The sequence below is a fragment of the Mastigoproctus giganteus genome, chromosome 10 (genome assembly GCF_048544385.1).
Source record: "Mastigoproctus giganteus isolate SK-2022 chromosome 10, ASM4854438v1, whole genome shotgun sequence".
Lineage (NCBI taxonomy): Eukaryota > Metazoa > Arthropoda > Arachnida > Uropygi > Thelyphonidae > Mastigoproctus > Mastigoproctus giganteus.
The window spans coordinates 166,841,066-166,860,957 of record NC_143584.1 but is presented as its reverse complement, the minus strand read 5'-3'; the positions used below and the strand labels follow the sequence as shown (position 1 = coordinate 166,860,957).

Below are 19,892 nucleotides of genomic sequence, written 5' to 3'. Positions count from 1 at the left end.
CTTATTTACTGAGACCACAGAAATACATATATGACAAATACATACCATTGTATATCACGGTTCTTCATTAATAATAATTCTGTGCGTGGACAAAGTAATTTTTATTTTAATCTGAGATCGTCAAACCTATCCAAATGTACAGTCACGATGCCCAAACGAGCGTTTGTATGAAAGGAATTACCTATTTCATATAACATGCTGAGTTTGCGGTAGGCTACAGTAGACAATCACTTTGCTTGCACATTGCATATGCCATAAGCAATCGTCCAATACAGTATGTACTATTCCTTCACTAGGCATAGTAAGCAATACTCTCCGAGCAAACTGTAGTTGATATTACTCCAAACTTTCAAGTGCAGTTCTATAGAAAGTACAACATTTAACGAATGCTTATTTAAAATTGAGATACCAACAATTCTTCTTTTGTACAAGTTAAATCATAGTAGGCGGTTGTTTTAAACTCTAGACGAGCAATTTTTGAATTGCCCCCCTGAACAATCAAATTGCCCCCATGTGGGGCGTGGGACCCACGTTGGGAAACACTGGTCTAGACTATATATAACTATAGTGCAAGAGCATCAGAAATACATAGCTATATCTGAATAATCAGAATATTAGTAAAGCGGCATCGTTTTAAGTAATATCTCATATTGTGAATACTTTCACAACGAATTGCCATGATATTGCACTACTTCGAATAAGTAAAGCTTCACCTAAGGAGAAGACTAATGTTACTTATTCTCATATGGATACCACCAATATTCTGATTATTCAGATATAGCTATATATTTCTGATGCTCTTGCACTATATCTATACATAGTCTAGACTCTCCCATAGCTTGAGGCTTATGCCCTAAATGCTTTAGAGGCTAAATACATGATACACTATCAGGCATCTCTCATATTGTGGAGTTATACTTCATAACTGTTTTGCCATCATTGCATCACTCGGGTACCTACCCACCGAAGAAGGGCCAAATAGCCCCGAACATCAACAGGCACCAGGGGGAGCCTGTTGATGTTCGGAGTTTCCAAGAATAGGTAACAACAGCCTTCTGCACTGGGGAAGTGTTGCCCATTCGAGGAGTTTAGCTTGGAAAGGAAATAGTCGAATAGAAGTGAAAGAATATTTGCTGAAACTATCAAAAAGGAATTAAAACAGCACAGCCAACAAGTATTTAGCTACTCAACTCACTGCTGGAACTTACTCTCATGCATTAGGCCACACAGCAGTATCACCAAGTTGTTGGTCCTGTGAGAAGAAGGAAAATAACATTGGAAGCTTTCAGCAGATAAGCAGTATATTGACTATATTAGATTTGTTGAGAATGCAAATAGGCAGCACATACTTGTTTTTACAGTAATGCTAGGAACATAGTAAGTAAATCTGATGAATTTGAAGTAGTGGTGAAAGTCATCAAATGCAGATATTTTAGGAATATCAAAAACATTCCAACATAAGAGATTCATAATTTGAATGCAGTGAGTACAATGTATGCAGAAAAAATAAACGGGACTGGTGGGAGGAGCACAGTAATGCTCTTCATTAAGAAGTACAAAGATTCTAAAACAGCACACTCAAATGACTTGTGGTGGTGGTAGTGGTGCCAGTGTAATGTTAATTGTCTGGTGTGACTTAAACACCAAGAAAACAAAAACAACAGTAGGTTTATGTTATAGGCCAAATGCCTGTGATGAGTATAACATATGTACAGAAATATAGTGGACCAGTAAATTAGAATATGTTTTATCGTGGAGGATTTTAACTTCAGACTGCTGAACTATAGAACATTTCTGTGTTGCATACCCATTTTCTATATAGATTAGAGAATTAACAAGGGAAAATTGTACCCTTGATCTGATTATTACCAGTGACTCTATTAAGAATCTTCATATAAGGAACCACTAGGGGGTAGCAGTTATAATGTATTGATGGGGAATTTATTTAAAGATATAACTACTGTCAGGGAAGTTATTATAGAAATTATTGAGCTTTTCATACTAAGAGATATTGTTCTTAGTTTCAACTTAAATCGATATATGTCAGATGAACTGATGAGATATGAAGGTGGCAGCTATGCAAGCATAGCTGCAAACTCTTTGGGTTTACTCTGGAGAATCCACCTTTTTTATTTGATTTGGCTCCTCTCTTTCTTTCTTTCTCACTGTTATAATATAGTTGGTGACAAAGTTTCTCAGTCTTTTTGCAAAAGGTTAGATTTCTCTATTTTTTATTTTCACAAAAATGAATACTACATTAAAATCTGTTTTATTATGTTTTTTTAATTCTGCAAATTTCTGCTTATTTTTGTTAAAGAATTGGCTGTCAGGTGTGCTATGGCAGCCTACTTTTAAAAATGGAAACGTGCAATAATAATAAGATTTGTTCTCTTATTATTATTGCACATTATGTGCAGCCATTTCTTAGTGCATGTGTAGTGCAAGTTTAATTAACATTGTATTTCAATAAGATGCCAAAGAAATGCAATGTAAAATTTCAGAAGATTTATGCCCAATTTTTCCATGTATTGTAAAATCTGAAAAAAAGAGGTAACAAAAGAGGTATGTAGTGTAGCAAAGGTACACAAAGCAAACATAGATTTGATTTTTCAGTTTTAAACATTGGGAAACATGATGTAATCAGATATTTGCAAACAAATAAGCATAATGAAAGCATGCAGTGCATAGAAAGAAATTACCAAATTATGATATTAGGGTCCCCTGTAAATGATTACATCTACCCATATATTTTATTTGTTGTCTGTAAATTGCGTGTGTTCTCTGGTCGATTTGCCTGTTTGCTGGATGAAAAACCCCAGTTTCTGGGGGGGGGGCCTTGCTATCTACACCTGAGACTGAGTAACTCAGCCACAGAGTGAAAAAAGGCCACTAAATGTACAAATGGTGCATTTCATAGCGGTTGACTGGGCTAGCCGGGTGGGTAAAGTGCCTACCTGGCAATCCCAAGGTCGCGGGTTCAAATCCTGCCTCAGGTTTGGATCAGAGTAGAAAATGCAAAAACCTTGGGAGGTGCAATATGGGCACAGAAGCCGATGCGCCAACAACTAACAAAAAAAAAAAAAAAATTTCATGGTGACAATGTGTTCCGAACATTTTGTTGCATCTTTTGTCATGGAATACAATCTTCCTCTGAGTGTGCTGATTATGCAGTTCAGAAATGTTTCCCACTATAGAAATGGCATTATTACTGAAATTGCACAAATAGGGAAAGGAGTAGTACTAGTAGTAGCTCTGAAAGATGGACTATTTTCGATTGATACAGATGACAGTGAACAAAGTGATTTCAAGCTATATCCCATTGTGGGGACATATAATAAATAAATTGATAGTAGTCATCTTTTTCTCAGTGCTGGCATCAGAAGGCAACTGTGCAGGTTACACCATTAGACATCTTCTTCAGTACAACTTGAAAGCATATGGAATACCTTCAAGAAACCATCTGGCTCTTAGTATTCATAAGGTACTTGTTACTACAAAGGTATTAAAAGAGGATATTGAACCTTGGTGGTAATAGATAAAGTCATCTTATTAATTTGTGTGCTGAAAAGGGAACTGTATGCCATTCTGTGAAAGTGGTTGAATGCCTATGATTAAGTTGAAAATTTACTGCTGTCTAGAAAGAAGTGCTAAAAGGAAAGATAGATTTAAAAAGTTTCAAGCCATGCACACCACTAAAATAAAAACAAGATTTTGAAGTGTATTTTTATACATTGGGTGAGTATCTTCTGAGTTACTAATTGAAAAGTATAATAAATAGTGAGTGGTACTGACTCATGTTCAAATCTAGTTCATAGTCCAAAAGTTTTAAAAGAAGACAGATTGATAAACTCAAAAAAAAAAAAAAACAACTTCTGGTAAAATCACTCCTTAACAGGCCAAGCAAGCTGATAATTCTAGGCCTGCTATCCTCTCTTATGCAGACTGTCTGATCATGTGTCTCTTCTGGTGTGAACAACCTGTTTCTTCTAAATGATATGTCAGTGTTTTTTTTTTTTTTTTAAATCTGAATGTAGCTATTCAATCCAGCATATTTCATACCCATGTACTGAAGTCATTACTTCTAAATATGTCGAACAATGCTAGGTGCAAATTATTTTTTCAATGGGAACTTGTGCACCAGTTAGTCACATGCAGTCATAAAGTATTTCCTTGGTGAGCAAAGAACAGAATCTTCTCCTCTTGTTTTAGACTCTCCACAATTTTGACAGTAAAAATGCCTATGATTAAGTTAGAATCATCTTTCTGGTTTAGTCTGCTGTGGTAATCAATTTCCAGAATGGAAGTGGAAGATTTGATAACTGTTAATAAAACAAAGTTCTTATAAATGCTGAAGTAGCACAAATTCCATCAATTAGCAGTGTATCATATTCAAATTCAAAAATTTGTTATAAAAAATACAGAGCCACTAGGCTCAATAAAAAAAATTTTTGGACATGTTTCCATTACTTGGTGTTTTTAAATATAAAGTAAAGATATTAATGAGTCAATAAATGTTCTACAGCATCACTTTTGTCCTTTTCAGAGTGAGAACCTCCCAGACACTTATAAAAGAAGAAAGAATTGATGTATAGTGGTCCTTGGTTTAGAAAATGACAAGTGAACAGGGAAGATTGAAATATAAAAAGTTAACCCAAGTCGTGCTTGACATTTAACATTTCTTCATAGCAATTTAAGAGAACATTCAGTCAGGTTGGAATGGGAGGGAAACTGAGTTCTGATCTCTTTCTAGTGAACCTTTGGATGTGCTCTTGACAGTCAAGTGTAATCAGCAGTGCGATTATTATAAACAAAACTTTGGTTCTTTAACTGAACAGTTCTAAAGAGGGCATTATCTACAAACTTCAATAAAAAAGTGCATTTATTGAAGCAGTTGTAACCAGTTGATGTCAAACATACAATCCAATTATCTGTAGACAAAAAAAATTCTGGCTGAGTTAATGTTTTTAAGCAATCTATACCAGTGAACAATCCACTGGCTGTATTTTAATATAAAATGCATGTTTTCAGTGAAATTTAATTTATATTACTGGATGGACTTTAAAAAACTTCCTGCTTTTACCAAAAAATCCCTTTACCTACTGTGTTTTGCCTGTTTTAAAAAGCAAAAAAAAAATATATATATTTTTTTTTTTTGCAACCCCCTACTTACTGCTACCCAATCTCCAGCTTTTCAACAGTCAAAGCTGGTAACTTTCAATTAATAATTAAAATTTTTTTTTGAAAGTACTGCAATAAAAGACAACTTGTTCTGCTTCAGACAGCTCTCTTTTCCATTTTTCTTTCTATATGCAAACATTTTGCTGCTTTCTTCTTTCTGTCATTTCTTTTATAAGATTTTGTGTTTTTTTAATATCTCTAAATTAAACAGGCCTTTTAGCAGTGCCTGTTTTTTTGTTTTATAACCTGTGTTAAATTCTGGAACATGAGACAAATTAGTCCTAACATGCCAGTGTTAGGAAAAGTTAGTCCCAAATTCTTATAAATATAAAGAAATGTGGACATCTTCCACTGAACAGGAAATGTATTTTGGGTTACCTGGATTTCCACTTTGGAATGTTTTCATTTCTGCCATTTCATTTGCCCATAATTTGCACCTTTTATTTTTGCCAGACCCCAGGAAAACAAATAACATCTCTTTCTATAATTATTTAAATATTTTAAATATCAGGTGAATGTTTCCAAAATGGAAATATTCACCTGAAGTCAGGAACATTGAACACACTGCAATGGTCATGTTTTTTCCTTTTATTCCCACCTTTCAGAAAATTTAGGTGAGATCATCATCAGTCTTATACTTCACATGATGATAACTAGTTAGGAGTTTCCATCTTTATAGTATTTATCCCTTCTTTTCTATTGGCTGCTTCATGCAGTGCAAGAATCCCTAGCTTCTAAACATCCTGATTGTAGAATTCTTTCAAACCCTAAGCATGTACAAACATAGTTGTTGTTGCTAATCTGCTAGAATTTTCCTCAGTTGAGCCCCATATTCTGTATAATTTTTTAAACACAGGTAATAATAATAATCAATGAATTAATAATTAGCCTTTCAGACAACAAAGTGGAAAATTAAATATAATTTAATAAAAATATTAAAGTGTAATTGACGTTATAAGTAAATTACTTGAATTTGAGCTTTGCTCAAATTTAAGAAAATTCACTTGGCATTAATTTTTTTCACCGTTAGGTTCCAAAGTGCAATATTATTGTAATGATCATTACAGTAATAAAATTAGTTAATAAAAGCATTCAAAACTTCTGTTTTGATTAAATCGCAGATCTGTGATTGTCTTGTGTTGCTATCTTAAATTATTCTGAATTTTATATGAAATAATATATATTTATTTATATATATGTGTGTGTGTAGAGCAAACCTTGAAAAGATGTTAACCATGTGTGGTGCTCCTATTATTTCTGATGGCAACAATCAAGATCTGCTGGATGCTCAAGCAAAATCCCTTCATGAGGTTGTCCAAGAACTTGTCAGACAAGTTACTTCTCCAAGTACTTGTGTTAGAGAACAGGTAATGATATCATTATTATAAATAAAATGTTTCAGTTTAATTTTTTTAAAGACTAATTTGCATCTGTAGAATTACATTACCCAGAGAATTCAAAAGTGAAAGTGATGTGAACAGTAATAGTGGGGATGAATGAATATATATGAGTATCTAATAAATTATGGTACCGAAGTACAGCACCTTTATATCAATAGGAATTAAATAAAGCAGTCATTATTTATGAACATGATGAATGTGATTCCTTAATGAAAAATTTACACTGTTTTAGTTTCTGGTTTTGTGTGTTCAAGGTGAGCATATAAGAGCTGATGCCAGTATATGGTAGCCCTGGGTTTAATCCTGCTATGCTATTTAGTGTTTTCTATATAATAATAATTTAATATGGCAGTATTAGTTCTTCCACGGTTGGGTAAGATTTTACTTTTGTTAGTTAGTTTAAAGGTATAGATAAGTATTTTACCAATTGCATTTAAAATGTTTTTTGTTAAAATTTACAGAAAAATTGAATTTTGCAGGCTCTTAGAATCAAAAGCTAAGTGATGTATGAAAAATACAACTGTAATAGAGGACTTGGATTCAAATTATTATTTTAATGGCTTCATCGCCTGTCACTCATATCTCTTTGGTGACAACTGAACAGATATGGATGGCAGTTTTATCTTTGTTTGTAGAAGTGTGTTCATGGATTGATTTATATGTCGTGTGGACTGAAAAACACAACTCACCTTCTACACCCCTGTCTTCAGCTGAATCATTCTTCCTAGTAAATATGGTCAAATTGGATCATGAAGATACCAGAAAAAAAAAAAGAAATCTCCAAGGAGTTTGATGAGGTCATAGATACATTTTCTTTCCACTCCATAGCTATTACTGAGTTGCTGCAACTGTTGCAATGCATGATGTAGCACTGACAGTGCTACATCATGCAGTGAAAGTTTTAATGGAATTTGTATTCTTTTTTTTTTTTTCTTTTTTTCTTTTTTTCTTTCTTTTTTTTTTCTTCTTTTTTTCTTTTTTTCTTTCTTTTTTTTTTTTTATCATAACCCCAAGCACAAGAGGTATTAGAACCTATAGAACTTAGTGCTGTGCATGGGTTGAAGGTTGAGAAGATGAAAGAAGATACTTGTTGATTTTAGACTTGAATTTCTGTAGATCTTAATTTTCAGGAGATATGTATGGGAGTTTGTTCCAGAAAATGGAAGTTGAATGAATAAATGAGGAAGAAGAAAAGTTGGTTCTATGTGTTTGAAGTTGGACGGCAAAAGGATGTTGACAAGTAGTTGACTGTCATGTGGTACATGTTTGGAAGAGAGAGAGAGAACAGGAATTATAGAAGACAATTCAGAAGAACAGTGCCCATGGAAATATCTATAGAAAAGGTATGCAGCAAAAACAGAATGTCTATGAGACTTTTTTATAGATGAGTTATTAATTAACTTAACTGCCCTCTTTTGAATTTAATCTAGAAGATTGAGTGAGAGAAGCTTTGGAGGCGCCACCCCACATGTGGGAACAATATTCCATAGTAAGCAGATTTGCTTATGCCAAGAGAGATTAGAAGTCAGAGTAATTCTCAATAGAGATTTAAGATCTTGCATTGAAATCTGAGTGTCATCGAAGATAAGCATAGGAGCAGAAGAATCCCTATTGCAAGATATAAGACAGGACTGAGTTTCAGAAAGATCTAAATGAACAAAGTTATCTTTACCCCACGGGAGAATTACTTGTAGATCAACATTTAAGGAATTGGTAGTGAATATCTGAGAAGCTGAAGCTGTTTGTGCAGGGCAAGTTTACTCAAACTACAAGGGGGAATGCAATATGCTATCATCAGCAAAATTATGGATAGGATTTCCAATCAATTGAATAAGGTCATTAACACGTTGAATGCCGATTACGAGTTAATTCGTACTTGGCGATCTGGCCCAGGACGGCGACTGCGAGTTAACTCTGACTGGTATGACTTGCCTTTCAGGCGCAGCTACGAATATATTCTTAGCAAATATGTGAAACTGATGGATAGTTGGCTTCTGGGATAAGAATGAAAAATCAACCATGGCATCAGAAAACAGAATTTATCGAAAAAAGAAGCTAGCTCTTCACACAAAGAGCTAGCTTCTCTTAGTTCACTGGACAATAATAGTGTGTTCCGTGGTGTTTTTTATTTCTTGTACATGCTTGACACGGCTTAGTTGGGCGTGGTTTTTTTTTCAGTTGGTGGTATAGCCAAAATTCTAAATAACGAATTTTATGTTCAGACGTAATCTTTGGAACATTTAGAATTTTTTCTCCAATCAAAGATTCAATGTAACTTTTCAGTCAAGTTACGGATTCCACCATAAAATGTCCAAAATTCAAAGAAACCCGTAACTTGATGGAAAAGGGCGTATGCATTATGCATATATATTTCTATAATATATAATGCAGTTTTTTCGGACATCTGGTGGTTTTTCTAAGTGCCGAATAATACGAGAGCATTTGATCCAATCAATCTATGAACCAGGACCGCACGACTCGTCAAAAAGCTCTTCAAATTCCGAGTCACTCATATTAGCATAGAGCTGAAGCTCTTCTTCAGTCAGTGGTCTCTTCTTATCCATGTTTTAGGTTCTTTTTAGTATGTAACAAAGTACTAAATACAGCATGCATGGCAAAGTCTGTGTCACTGCAGTGGATTTACGCACAGCACAGATTCATATACAGAGAATTCTGCAAGGTATAACACGTCTCATTTAATCGAGTTAACTCGCAGTTGGCTGCCGCAAGGATTTTCTATTACAGAAGCCAACTACAAGATAATTCACGAGGCTTTTTTTATGAGTTTTGGTTAGGAATATATATTATAATTTGGGTTTTGAATAATTTAAGGTGCCTAACTCAAATTGGCATCGGAGACCAGTTTACCCAAATAAGCCTTGGCAGTCAATGTGTTAATATACAAGAGGAAAACAGTGGGAAAAAGAACTGAACCCTGGGGAACACCTGCATTAGTACAGAAATTAGAAGACAGAAAGCCATCTACCATCATCCGCAGTGAGCAGTCAGAGAGAAAACTGGACACCCAATTACAAAATGCAGTTGGCAAACCATAAGAACCATAAGACAGCAGACACAATCAAAAGTTGAAATATCAAGAGCAACTGCTTGAGTCTCACCAAACTTTTCCATTGAATTTGCCGCTATTCAGATAATATACGAGCAAGCCAATATATTACCAGTGTATCGAACCGAGAGAATCCATACTGGTGAACATTGATCGGGTGGAAAGTTACTAGATAATTTTCTTAATTTTAGATTTCTTCTTTACTTTAGAAAGAGAAATCTTTCGAAGGAGTAGTATACTCAAGCCTGTCACAGATATTCTCTCAGGTATGGCAAGCTATGCTTGATTCTTGGGAGTCTAAAACGCAGATGGAACTGATATTTGGGTGGCATGAAGTCAAATGGATCTAATTTCAGCAAAGCCCAGCCAGTCTGTGATAGCCAAATCCTCTGCTTACACTTTCATGATGGTGAGAATGTTGGTAACTCTGGGTATAACTCCTAAGTGCAAGTCCTGAAATATGGTACCTAGTACACTGTGGGGGATCATCCAGGTGTGAATCAACATAAGCAGGGACTGAGGTGTTACGGCAATACCAAGTGGTAGATGACTCTCATCAACAGGTGCACTACTACCACTTTGCTTCTTGGAGACTTGAAGTTATGGAACCCATGTTTAGTCTCCAGAGCAAAGCTTTAGCTACCCTCTTATCTCTTCAATCATCATGCAGTATGATTGATGTCTTTTGAAGTTATGATGGATATTTTGACGAGATCCAGTCTTCTGTACATTTCGAGGTATAGCTCTAATATGGTGTTCACAGACTGGCTACTAGATAGTCCACCAGACTGTACCTATTGGTAACTCTCTAGGAGGATTCCAGATCGGCTAGTGTATAATCTTGCTGCCTCTACTTTGCCAGATGGCGATTGGAGGGAGTCTGAGTAGTGTGTATGCGGGGGGCATTGTCAAGGCCACGTCAGGTCAAGGAGCTGGGTATATTCTTCCAATGTGTATGCAAAATCCAAAAACTTCATTACTTCAAACAGTATATGCTCACCACTTATTTCTCACTAATGAATACACCTCAAATTGCCAATCTAATAGAAGAAACTTGTATGTGAAAAGATCTAAACTTCCCAAACATTTTCTTGTTCATTTCACAAATATACGTGGTCTCATTACTAATCTGAATGATGTCCATTTCTTCTTACAGTCTGCCAAACCCCCATGTACCTTTTCTGACATAATCCCAGTTACCAGTTGATTCAACCACTCCTCATCTCAGTTGACCAAATTATATGACGTATAATTCCTTTTGCTTCCAAGGTGGTACTTGTGCATATGTCTGTTCTGATATTCTCTGTCTTAAAATCTCTTTACCACATTCTGTCAAATTCATTTGTTGTCTGTATTGCTCCCACCTCCACTAATCACTTGGAACTTGACTTTCTCCAATCCAACTTTCCTAACAGTGAGGTAATTTTCCTTAGTGATTTTAATGTTCACAACTCCAGCTGGTTTCTGTTTTCTAGTCACGTGAATCCAGTTGGTCAAGATGCTGAGGCTTTTGAAATTACTAATGACCTCGCACATAAAGTTCATTTACCTTCCACAATATCAAACAATTCTAACAATGCAGCCAACATGCTTGATATTTTTAAACAACCCTTCTCTGGGCACCTCAGATCACAACTTGGTTATGGTCTCTTGTTTAACGGAGCCTTTCTGTTCTGGTGTGGCCATTCTCAACCTCGTGTTGAGATCATCCCAATTTGCATTACAAGAATGCAAATTGGGATGATGGGAATGATTTCTTTTCCTTGGTCAGATTCTGAAGTCAACGTTTGCTCAGATCATGTCAATGAAATTATTCTTGTTGGAATGAAATCCTTTATTCCACATTCCACCTGAAAATATTGTCTTTTATCGAAACCTTGGTTTTTAAAGAAATGTGCTAAGGCTGTTGATGTTGCATATCGTAATTAGCTTGTATCGAAATTCCAGGTTTGTTTTCTGCCTACACCAAAGTTTGCAGGGTGTCAGAAAAGTCTGGAACCAATGGTAAAAATATGTTTTTCTTTACAGGTGAAAAATGGTGTTAACACTGGATGAGAGGGTGACAATTGCCCTTCTTAGTGGTCATCAGGGATGGATTCAGAGGGAAGTGGCAGACGAGTGAAATGGTATCAGAACTTGATTTAACTTGAGAATGACCGAAATGGTTCATGCAAGACGGAGCTCCTCCACATTATGCAATTGGAGTGTGTCATCGGCTTGATGGCATGTTTACTCATCAATGAATTGGGAGGAGAGGACCAGTGGAGTGGGCACCACAATCACCTCACCTTAACCCGGTGGATTTTGCATTTTGGGGATTCCTGAAAGCATAGGTGTATGCTGTAAAAATCCAAGGTCTTCATCATCTTAGGGAGAGAATCACCAAGGCTTATGCTACTGTCGATCTGAATATGCTGAGAAGAATCCAAACAAACAAACATGGTACACCAGCTGAGAAAATGTGTGGAGAGTCAAGGTGGACACATTGAATACATATTGTAAATGAGAGTAACGTATTGTAAATCCCATTGTTTCAGGACTTTTCAGACACCCTGCATTATAAAGTAATTATTAATCAGTCCAACCTAGATATCAAACAGGCTAAGAGTAGAAATCTTCTTTCATGCCCAAATGGTTATTCAGCATTCTAGTTTTTTGCCAAAGCTATTGGCCACAACTTTTGCCCATCTTTGTCAAAAACCAGGTGGTTCTCTTGCCACAACAGTGAAAGAGAAAGCTGACCTGCTAGCATCCTATTTTCCTTCTAACTTGTGTATTGATGATATTCGTAAACCACCTCCCACCATTCCCAGTAAACTCCATTCAATGCCTCCTGTGGACTTCCGTCAAGAGGATTGTCAGAAGGATTTTGATGAATCTTGATGCTTTTTTTCTTCTTCTTTTCCTTGGTCGGATTACTGTTTCAAAACTTCTGATGTCAACGTTTGCTCAGATCGTGTCAGTGAAATTATTCTTGCAGGAATGGAATCCTTTATCCCACACTCCACTTTAAAATCTCGTCCTTTATCTAAACCTTGGTTTTCCAATAAATGTGCTAAGGCTGTCCAAGAGAAGAATGTTGCATATCGTAATTGGCTTGTTTCTAATTCTTCAGTTTCATTTTCTGCGTACACCAAAGCTCGCAACAATTGTAAAGCAGTTATTAATCAGTCCAAACTAGATTTCGAACAGACTAAGAGTAGAAAACTTGCTTCTTGCCCTAATGGTAGCCGAGCATTCTGGTCTCTTGCCAAAGCCATTGGCCGCAACTTTTGCCCATCTCTGCTCCCACCTCTGTCAAAACCAGATGGTTCTGTTGTCACTTCAGCCAAGGATAAAGCTGACCTGCTAGCATCCCATTTTTCTTCCAACTCATGTATTAATGATCTTGGTAAAATACCTCCCACCATTCCCAACACACTCCATTCAATGCCTCCTGTGGTCTTCCGTCAAAAGGATTTTGAGGAATCTTGATGCTAAGAAAGCTCCTGGTCCTTGATGGTCCTTAAAACCTGTGCTCCTGAACTTACTCGTTCTGTGTTGCCTTTTTTCATTTCTTATTCCAAAGGTGTTTTTCCTTCTACTTGGAAATTTGCTCATATCCAGCCAGTTCCTAAAAAGGGTGAAAAATCCCTCTAATCCAATTATTGTCCCATTGTACTTCTATACTTTCCAAAGTAATGGAGAAATCAATTAATTGCCAACTCTTAAATTATCTAGAAACCATCCATATAATCAATTATTGCCACTGTCGATTCCACCAGTGTCAATCCACTGGTGATATTCTTGCTTATGTTACCCATCTGTGAGCAAATTCAGTGGAAAAGTTTGGTGAAATTGAAGCAGTTGCTCTTGACATTTGAAAGCATTTTGATCATGTTTGGCTTAAAGGTCTTCTAAATAAGCTTCCATCTTATGGTTTGCCAACTGTTTTTTGTAATTGGATATCCAGTTTTCTCTCTGGCCACTCACTATGGGTGATGATCGATGGTTCTGTCTTCGAACTTCTCCATTAATACAGGTGTTTCCCACAGTTCAGTTCTTTTTCTCTTGCATATTAATGACCTACTTCCATTGACTGGAAATTTTAAGTAAAGTTTGAGAACATTGCTTCCAGTTTGAGAAAATTGCTCTGCACAAACAGCTTTAACTTTTCGAATATACACTACCAATTCCTTAATTGCTGATCTCATGTAATTCACCAGTGGGACAAAGTTAACTTATTTGACTTCAATCCTTCTTAAACTCAGTCCTGTCTTATATCTCGTAAAAAGACTTCTGCTGCTCCTATGAGCTTAAATCAGAGTGTCATTGAAGATGACACTGATTTCTAGGCAAGGTCATATATCTTTGTTATTGGGGATTACCCTGGATTCTCTTTCTTGGCATAAGCACATTACAAATATTGATTCCTCTGCATCTAAAAAACTGGGTTTTCTATTTCACTCTCACAGTACTTTTCTTCCAAACAGCTGTTCACTCTGTACAATTTGCAAATCCACCTTACTATGTAATATTGTTCCCACATCTGAAGAAGTGCCCTCAAAACCTCTCTTAGGCTTCTAGATTCCATTCAAAAGAAGGCAGTTAGATTAATTAATGACTCATCTCTAACAGAGTCTCTCAACTCTCTGTCTCAAAGACGTTCTTTTTCTGCTCCATACCTTTTCCATAGATACTTGGGCACTCTTCTGAATTGGCTTGTGTAAGTCCTGCTATCGCTTACAAAGCTATCTGTACACATGGCGCAACCAATCAACATAGAATAGAATAGAATCTTTAATTGCAGCAATGATAGACATACAATTAGTCCCGTCACGGCATGGTGGTGCCAGGGGTTTACAAAACATATTTACAAAAGATACATGAGAAAAACATAAGTTACATCAGATTATTAACAAAGCACAGTTTTACATTTTCAGTTCGGCGAGGATACCCTTCCTGTATTTTTTATTATTGACCACTTCTTGGAGGTCCCCGTCGATGGCTTGGAGTGAGGGCAGCATTTGCTTTGGCAGGAATCTGTCGGGTAGTACTAGCCTGTTGCGGTTTGCTAGCAGCTGTGCTGAAGACCGGAGATAAAAGGGCAACATCCTTTTATTGTCCAACTTCAAATTCACAGAAACAACTTTTCTTCTTCATCATTTATTTTTTTTCAACTTCCCTTTTCTGGAGCAACCTCCCTTTATAAGTATTTCCTGAAAATTGCAATCTACAGAAATTGAGGCCTAATGTAAACAAGTATCTTCTGAACACAGTACTAAGTACTATAGATTCTAACACCTCTTGTTTGGAGTTTTCAGAAAGAAAAAAAAAGAAAGAAATCAGTGCAATTGTACAATAATTGTGTTAGAGGGAGGGCTTTATCACACTTCTTTTAGGGACTGGCTATGTTGAGGAGATTTCTAAGCAGAAGGGAAAACACCTATGGAATAAGAGAATGAAAAAAGATGACACAGAACAGGAGTAAGCTCAGTATCAAAGGTTTTGAGAACAAGTGGAGAAATACTATTAAGACCTGGAGCTTTCTTAGCATCAAAATTCTTTAGAAACATTTGGCTTTGACAAAGGTCGGAATGGGGATGGACAGAAGTTTTGGCCAATAGTTGTGGCAAGAGACCAGAATGATCAACTACCATTTGAACAAGACGAAAATTTTCTACTCTTAGCCTGTTCAAAATCTAGTTTGTACTGATTAATAATTGGTTTACAATTGTTGTGAGCTTTGGTGTAGGCAGAAAATGAACCTGGAGATTTGGATACAAGCCAATTATGATATGCAGTATTCTTATCTTGAACAACCTTAGCACATTTAGTGTAAAATCAAGGTAAAGATAAGGATAAGATTTTAAGATGGAGTGGTGAATAAAGGATTTCATCAGTATAAGAATAATTTCACTGACAAGATCTGAGCAATCAACATCATATTTGAAACAGCAATCTGACCAAGGAAAAGAAGAAAAGGAATCATGTTCATCATCTCATTTTGCATTCTTGTATTGCCAAACAACACAAGGTTGAGAATGGCCCTGAGAGAAAGACTTCATTGAAGAAGAGACTATCACCAAGTTGTGATCTGAGATGCCTAGAGAACCTCTCACTTTACTCATGTGCTTAGAAGCGTTTTTGTGAGAAAAAGACGAAACTTGTTGGCTGTATAGTTAGGATTGTCTAGTATTGTGGTAGGTAAATGAACCATTTGTGTGAAGTCATTAGTGATTGCAAAAGCCTCAGCATCTTAACCAGTGACTAGAAAACAGAAGCCAACTGTAGTTGTGAGTGTTAAAATCACCAAGGAAAATCACTTTGCTATTAGGAAAGTTGGACTGGAGAAATCAAGTTTTCGAAGAGAGGAAGTCAAAGAGTTCCGAGTAATTAGTGGAATTAGGAGAACGATAGAGGCAATATGAATTTCACAGAATGGAGAGATTTTAAGATTTTATTCTGGTGTGTAAATGAACAATCTGTGTGAGGACCTTAGTAACTGCAAAAGTGATAGCATCCCGACCAGCTGGGCCTGCGTGACTAGAAAATAGAAGCCATCTGGAATTGCAAACATTAAAATCACCAAGGAAATTTAACTCACTGTTAGATAAGTTGCACTGAAGAAAGTTAAGTTTCAAAGAGACAGGAAGTAGTAGTAGTAGTAGTGGTGGCATGTGATGCAAGAAAGCAAGTGTATGAGCTTATGCAGCATCAGCCAAAAAAAATCACACCATTGCCTCCAAATGCCTGTCCAGTTCCTCCTTAAATTTATTCAACCTATCAACTTCCACAACGACAGATGGAAGTTTGTTCCAGCAATTAGCCACCCGCTGGCTAAAGGCAAATTTCTGCACATCTATTCTACATCTGTCTTTTCTTAATTTGAATTTATGCCCCCTTAGGTTCGTAATCTGAACAAGTGGAAGGATCCCATCAGAATTCAGGGTGCTCAACCCATTCAAGGCCTTATATACCTCAATCAGATCACCGTGCAGGTGCCTAGTCTCCAGCCACTGCAATTTGCAGAATTTAAGCCTCTCTTGGTAAGAGGATCCCTTCATTCCCCTCACCAATCTTGTTGCCCTTCTCTGTACACGCTCAAGTAAATCTACATCCTTCCTAAAATGAGGCCTCCAGACTTTTACGCAGTACTCAAGGCTTGGCCTGACCATTGCCTTATACAGAGGGATAATCACCTCCTTTTCCCTGCTAGCAAAATTCCTATATATCATTGACAAAACCCCATGACCTGCCCTGGCAGCCTGTCTGCATTGCTCAGAAAACTTCATATCTGACTGCATAATTACTCCCAGGTCTTTTTCATTTTCTACCACCTTAAGTGTAGTACCACACAGTTGGTACGTTTCTCTGGGGTTACTTCTACCCATATGCAGTACTTTGCATTTGTGAAGGTTAAACTTCCGTTGCCACTTCTTAGCCCATCTGCCAAAATTATCTAGATCCTGTTGCAGTAGCACACTGCCATTACTGTCATTAACAACCCTGCCAACCTTTGTATCATCTGCAAACTTCGACATTAAGCCTGATATACCTTCATCAATATCATTGATAAATATACAAAACAACAGTGGACCTAACACCGAACCCTGTGGGACTCCACTAATAACATTAGTCCAAGAAGAGCAGCACCCATTGATTACCACCCTCTGTCTTCTCGCACTTAACCATCCTTTTATCCATTGTAGCAATTTACCCTTAATACCATTCTGCTCCAATTTGTACAATAGTCTTTCATGTGCAACAGTGTCAAAAGCTTTCCTGAAATCCAAATATATGATATCAAAATTATTTTTTGCATCCAGTTCCTTTGTAACCACATCATAATATCCTATCAAATTTGTCAGACAAGACTTTCCCTTAACAAACCCATGCTGTGTCTGAATCATTGCTGCAGTCCTGTCTAGATGATCCTGCAATGCATCTTTAACCAGCGACTCCATTATTTTACCCGGAACAGAAGTTAAACTAACTGGTCTGTAATTACTCGTGTCACCCTTCGATCCCCCTTTGTGAATTGGGGATACATTTGCACATCTCCAGTCCATGGGAACCTCCCCTGAGTCCAAGGATGCTCTCATAATTATGGCTAAGGGTTTGCTTAGTTGCTTTGCCGCCTCCTTTAATATAACTGGATAGATCCCATCCACCCCAGGTGCTTTTCTTATGTTTAACTTCAACAATTTCTCCTCCACTTTGCTTTCAGTTATTCCAAAATCATTAAGTATCCTGCTACAATTTGATAACCTTCTGCCATTTTCAAACCTTAATAATTCCTCATGTCTGAATGTAGATGCAAAATACTCAGTCAGTTTGTTTGCTATCTGAGCAGGATCATCAACAGTCGAACCATCGATGTCAAGTGGACCAATCAGATTCATCCCCTTCCTTTTAGAGTTTATATAAGTAAAGAAATCCTTGCTGTTTTTCTTAGCATCTTTTGCTAAGGATTTCTCGTAATCTGCCTTTGCCTGCCTAACCTCCTTTGTGACCTGATTACAGACTAGCTTATATCTGCCATAGGCTTCTGAGTCGCGTGATAATTTATATGCATCCCATGCATTTTTCTTCTCTATTACGAGTCTCATTAGTTCATTATATAACCATTTAGGCCTAAACCTTGAACAGTATTTCTTAATAGGTATGAAACTTTTAGTAGCTTCCACAATTAATTCCTTGAACGCTTCCCACTTAGAATTTACTGTTGGTAACATCGTCAGTTGATCCCACTGTACAGAATTTAAAATCTCTCGGAGAGCACTGTACTCACCTTTACGGAAGCAAAAACCCTTTCCTTTACCACTGATGGTAAGTCATAGAGTTTCGAGTGATTAGTGGAGTTAGGAGAATAATAGAGGCAACAGATGAATTTGACAGAATGTTGTATGAGATTTTAAGCCGGAGAAGATCGAAAAGAAGAGATTCCAAATTACTAAGTATCTGATGGATTATCAGAGTGGAAACATGCACAATTACCATCTTTGAAGTGAAAATAATAATAAAAAAAAAAAAAAGAAAATCATACAGCAAATAATTCGGAGAACTGAGATGAGCAATGGTTGAATTAACCAATAATTGGGATTCTGTCTGAAAAAGTAGTTGGAGTCTCTCACACTATGAGTGGAAATGGTCATCATTGAGTTTGGATCTGAGACTACATATATTCGTGAAATGAATGAGAAAATGTTTGGTACTTTTAGATCCTTTTGCAGATAAGTTTGTTGAATTAGTTTTACCCACTTCGCATCCTGTTGGGTCCGGCTTACCCAATTCAAGATTTGACTAATCTATTCTATAATTTTTACTCTACCCGCAGAGCTGAAACTCTCTATAGCTGGAGCCAGAACTGTTTCCTTTGATTTTCCCACTTCAAATTTCAAAAATTTCTATTGAATTTCGCACAAACAACAAGAAAGTACCATTAAGTGTGCATCTTTTTTAAGCCTTTTCATTTATTTTTTACAACCCCTCCTTAACTAGCTTTGGGTTCATGAAATGCAGTACTCGATTTGTTTGTTGTTTTAGCAAGCGAACGCCTCTGTTTACAAAAGGGAGTTACATTTATGTTGCTGTGAGAACGTTCCAGCATTGCTTCACAGTTCTTCCAAAGCTTTATTGACAATGCAAAAAAAAAAAGAATATAAATGCAAGCTACTGTTTCTTGGCAATAAGAAACAATGAAAGAATTGCAACAATTGTTTTTGAAAAAGAAAAAAAAGACCATATTCCTTTCTTCAATATGTATTGTATGTAACACAAAATCTAGGAAATTCATTTATCGGAAGCCACAATGGAAATGCCAAGAACTGGTATAAAATTGAGCACTGCAATGTGCATTTGATAAAACAAAAATGTTTGCTGTATTGTAATTGTTTTAGAGAACAATATCGGTACAGCATGTTTCGTGGATGTATAATTGATCTAAAGAAATTTCAAGAAAATATTTCTTGAAATATTTTCTTGAGTCCGTACAAGCTGAACAAAGGGTTCAGCTCATACAGGCTAAACTGCAAGTCACCGTGATACAGTTGACATCACAATACAGTATGGGGGATGCAAGAACCATATCCCAAATGGTGTTACGGTGCATACTCAGATGTATGAAGTTCTACAGCAGACATCCCAAGAGATACTCTCTCCTCACCACTGATCATTATAGATGGCGAATGCTATGATGTGAAGAACCCTCAAAGTGGCAGAACAATCGGCTGCAACTTATTTTCTCACAATCTTCATCGACTTCA

At 36.6% G+C, this 19,892-nt stretch overlaps 1 protein-coding gene across 6 annotated transcripts in view; it reads left to right on the top strand.

Moving 5' to 3' along the window:
* Positions 1 to 19,892, top strand: part of Nipped-A (Transcription-associated protein Nipped-A) — a 1,216,281-nt gene that overhangs the window by 528,362 nt on the left and 668,027 nt on the right. For all 6 annotated transcript variants that reach the window (XM_090382460.1, XM_090382459.1, XM_090382462.1 and 3 more), the window contains one exon: positions 6,389 to 6,545. In XM_090382460.1, coding sequence (XP_090238586.1) covers positions 6,389 to 6,545 — 157 coding nt within the window. The remainder of the gene's footprint in view (positions 1 to 6,388; positions 6,546 to 19,892) is intronic.